Raw genomic sequence first — 4,022 nt, forward strand, 5'->3', positions numbered from 1 at the left:
TCCAGCGTGTCAGACAAACAAAATATCACCTCGATCTTAACTCTACATGCATCGATGACACCTAGAGCTGCTGCTCGTCCTTGTTCCAAACTAGCAAAGCAGGCCGGCTTTAACAGCACCACGAAGGCACGAAGAAACGAACCGCGACCCGATATATATACGTGAACGCGCGCGTACGGTAGCCCTCAGCGTAGAAGAACAACCACTACCATAGCTTAGCGCAATGGCATCTTCCGCGATCACGCTGCTCGCCGCCCTGGCCGCCGTCGTCGCCGTGACAGCTCTGCTCCCGGCGTCGGCCTCCGCGGCGTCGTACACTGTCGGGGACAGCTCCGGCTGGGACCTCGGGATCGACTACGGCGCCTGGGCCGACGGCAAGAAGTTCAGAGTCGGCGACACGCTGGGTACGTGACAGCAACCGTTCGACGCGCACGATCGGCGTGAATCTGAGCTGAGCCATCACTGAACTTGTCGATTTTGCGCGTGCAGAGTTCCTCTACTCGTCGGGGGAGGGCGACCACGACGTGGTGGTGGTGGACGAGCGGAGCTTCGCCTCCTGCTCCGTGCCGGGCAACGCGCCGACGTTCACCAGCGGCGACGACAAGCTGTCGCTGACGAAGGCCGGGAAGTGGTTCTTCATCTGCGGCGTCGAGGGGCACTGCCAGGGCGGCATGAAGCTCGCCGTCAACGTCCACTGATCCGTTCACTGGCTCTCTAGCTATCAGCGGCGTATGCTCCGGTCTGGTTGTCTGCTAGACGATGGGTCTTCACGTTCCGGTGTTTCCATGTAGCATCACGCAGTTCGAACTGCTTCAGTTCATGTCTCGGTTTCTCCGTAGGATGCGGCTTTTTATCAGTCACTTCTGACGCTTTCAAATTTAAATTTCAGATTTGTATATCCTGCAACGTTGTAGTACCAGATTTAAGAGCTACACATTCGCACGTTGTCAGGTTTATGTATTGGGAGGATATTCTAAGAAAAAAGTACCAGAGTTGTATGAACTTTGTGTCACATTCAGTTTCAGTGCACCTGACTGCCAAAGGAATTTAATTTGTGCATGTAAGTATTGTTTACAGGCAATTTGGCATCTGTAGTGGTTCGATCTTTTCTTGCTGTCAACAAAACTAGACTTGATGGATAGTAGGATAGTTGTATGTTGAGACCACCAAGGATCAAACGACACGTTTGTTCCATAAATTGGTTGCAGTAGACACAAGGGTACAATAAATAAACATACATGATTTACATAATGTTTAGGTTGCTCACCACATACACCATGTGGTACATGATTTACATAATGGCTTGCCGACCATGTTTTATCTTCTTTATGTACAGCTATTTTTAGCCTCCATCTTCATTTTTAAATTTTTTTGTCCAAAAAATTGCATGGTTGTTAGTATGATGAGACAGATCCTCCTCCTCCTCCTCCTCGGGAATAGAAGATTAACGCCGTAACTGATTCTCCTCCTCGTGAAATCGAGCTCGGGCGTCGTCGGTGTTGGTGCTAACAGCACCGTTGACACGTTTCCGGTTCACCTCAAACGTATACCATCTATGGGTACTCCGGTGATTACATCCGGGAAACTGGAAAAAAAAATTTGAGCTGAAAACTATAGGGGAGGCCCCGACAGTAAATTTTATTAAAGAAAAAGAAAAATATGTACAAGATAGAGGTAAGGAATGTACAAAAGGGCTTAGCCCAGGGCATAGCCCAAAGGAACTACAGATCGTCTAGCTAGGCTAAAAGGGAGGATTTGAGATCATCCTTCATTCTGTAAGAAAGCAGGAAGAGGTCCCTTTTGAAAGAAAAGGTCCAAGCTCTAACAGAAGGTGCTTCATTATCAAAGATAAGACCATTCCTACGCTTCCAAATATTCCAGCAAGCTGTGGCAAAAACTTCAAAGAAGTAAGGTTTTCCAAAGTTGCATCTAGCTGCTGTAATCATCCGGGGAATTCAAGGCTGTCATTGATCATGATGTTAATTTTTGCCCAACATTGCCTACTGAAAGTACAGCTCCAGAAAAGATGATCCCTGGTTTCCAACAATCTGTTGTCACAAATTTGACACAGCCCATTGTCTTCGAAATTGTAGTTTTTCCTTGTGAGCATATCCTTTGTGTTTAGTCGGTCATTGGCAAGGAGCCAGAAGAAAGATTTTATCTTTGGTGTGCATTTAGGGAGAGAAAGTTGGAGCTTGAATGTGCTCAAAGTTCAATTTATAAAAATTGTTGGCAGAGAAATGATTGCCCCAGCTATAAGACCAAATATCATTACCATCCGCATTCCGAGCAGACCTTGTTTGTTCAATGAGGTGGTTAAATTCATGGAATTCCTCAAAAGCTTGGTTTGATAAAGGAAGGTGGAAAGCATCAATGGGGTCACTCAGGTCAAGGATGTTCTTTACTGAGGCAAGTTTGTTAATAGCAAAGAAATGGAGCCTTGGGAACCTTATCATTGGGAGATCTGAAGTCCAATTATCGCTCCAAAAGAGTGCAGTATCGCCAGATGCAATGGAGCAGGAGGCAATGCTTTTAAACTTTGAGCAGAGTTTGATAATGTCTCTCCACCCAAAAGAGCTAGAGATGTTGGTGCTTTGTGGAGAGGAGTTGTTGTAACTCCTCCAAATTAAATGGATCCAAGGAATGTTTTCCTTATTGAAGAATTAGTGTAAGAATTTGATAAGTAGGGCCTCATTGTGGGCAGCTAGATTTGTGATACCAAGACCCCCTTTGGATTTTGGCCTACATACAAGGTCCCATGTCGCCAAGGATTTAGGTTTATTGGAATTTTCCAGTTTGCCCCAAACGCCAATTCTCCTAGCCTTATCCACAATTCCAATAACTCCATCAACTAACTTAAGAGTGCAGAGATAGAAGGTGGGCAGAGAGCTAAGGATAACCTTAGCCACCATGATTCGTCCATCAAGGGAAAGAAAAGAGGCAGTGGCTGTAAGGCGATGGTTGATCCTTGAGTAGAGGGGACCAAGGTCTCTAATTCAGGGTCTGGTTAGGCCAAGCGGTAGTCCAAGGTAAGTGAAAGGGACGGACTCGAGCTTGCAGCCAAAAAGACCAGCCATATGAGCCGCTTTCTCATTAGCGAGATTAATGGGGAGGAGACATGACTTCGCGAAATTAACCCTATGGCCTGTTGATTGTGCAAAGGCTTCTAGGATGCCTTTAAGAAAAAGAAGTTGGCGGGAGCAGGCTTGCATAATAAGGAGGGTATCGTCTGCATATTGAATTATAGGGAAGACTCCATTGACCGGCGGGATGGGGTGATGTAGTAGGTTAAGCTGGCAGGCTTTGTTGATGATTGTTTGGAGAAGGTCCGTCGTGGTGACATAAAGGAGAGGTGAGAGGGGGTCTCCTTGTCTTAAACCCCTACGACAATGAATTTTTTTCCCTGGTACGCCATTAAGTAGGACTGAAGAGGTGCCTGAAGAAAGAATTGAGTTGATCCATCCAATAAAAAGGTCATCAAAACCATAGTGTTTTAGCATAGGTAGGACCGCATCATGCTCAATCATGTCAAAAGCTTTGGTGAAATCAAGTTTGAGGATGATGATCTCTCTTCTGGATTGATGACATTGATGAAGAAATTCAGAACTCCAGGCGAGGCAGTCCTGGATTGTCCTACTTCTGATGAAACCATATTGGTTTTGATGGACGATGTTGAGAATCACCTTTTGAAGGCGGTCGGCGAGGAGCTTAGTTAGAAGCCGTCATCCTCATACTGCTGCTCTTCTTCATATTCTGACCATTTGAATAGCCAGGGACACAGCCGTGAGTACTTCAAAGTACTCGCAAACTAATACTAATTAACTAAGATCAACTTTTAATAAGGGATACTAAGCTCTAGTTTTATTTGCATAAAGCCAGTTTTATTTCATAAGTATTTCATCAAGACTACGATTAAGTTCACTAGCTCAAGTGGGAACATTAGTGTCATTCCCACAACTCCGTTGTGGTTTCAAGTTCAAGTCACCACATTCAAAGTCAACCCTCATTTTCTCATAAATTTC

General features: G+C 45.4%; 1 protein-coding gene across 1 annotated transcript; it reads left to right on the forward strand.

The window, feature by feature from the left end:
• The first annotated feature begins 223 nt into the window (after positions 1-223).
• On the forward strand, positions 224-698 carry LOC124700893 (basic blue protein-like). The gene is made up of 2 exons (XM_047232949.1): positions 224-404; positions 490-698. The coding sequence occupies exons 1-2, from the start codon at positions 224-226 to the stop codon at positions 696-698; spliced, it is 390 nt and encodes a 129-aa protein (XP_047088905.1).
• Positions 699-4,022: the final 3,324 nt, after the last annotated feature.

The sequence above is a fragment of the Lolium rigidum genome, chromosome 3 (genome assembly GCF_022539505.1).
Source record: "Lolium rigidum isolate FL_2022 chromosome 3, APGP_CSIRO_Lrig_0.1, whole genome shotgun sequence".
Taxonomy (NCBI): domain Eukaryota; kingdom Viridiplantae; phylum Streptophyta; class Magnoliopsida; order Poales; family Poaceae; genus Lolium; species Lolium rigidum.

Bases quoted from the DNA above. Each gene is read 5' to 3' on its own strand.
- LOC124700893 (XM_047232949.1), top strand. From the start codon at position 224: ATGGCATCTTCCGCGATCACGCTGCTCGCCGCCCTGGCCGCCGTCGTC. The intron at 405-489 runs GTACGTGACAGC...TTGCGCGTGCAG, and splicing joins CAGAGTCGGCGACACGCTGG to AGTTCCTCTACTCGTCGGGG.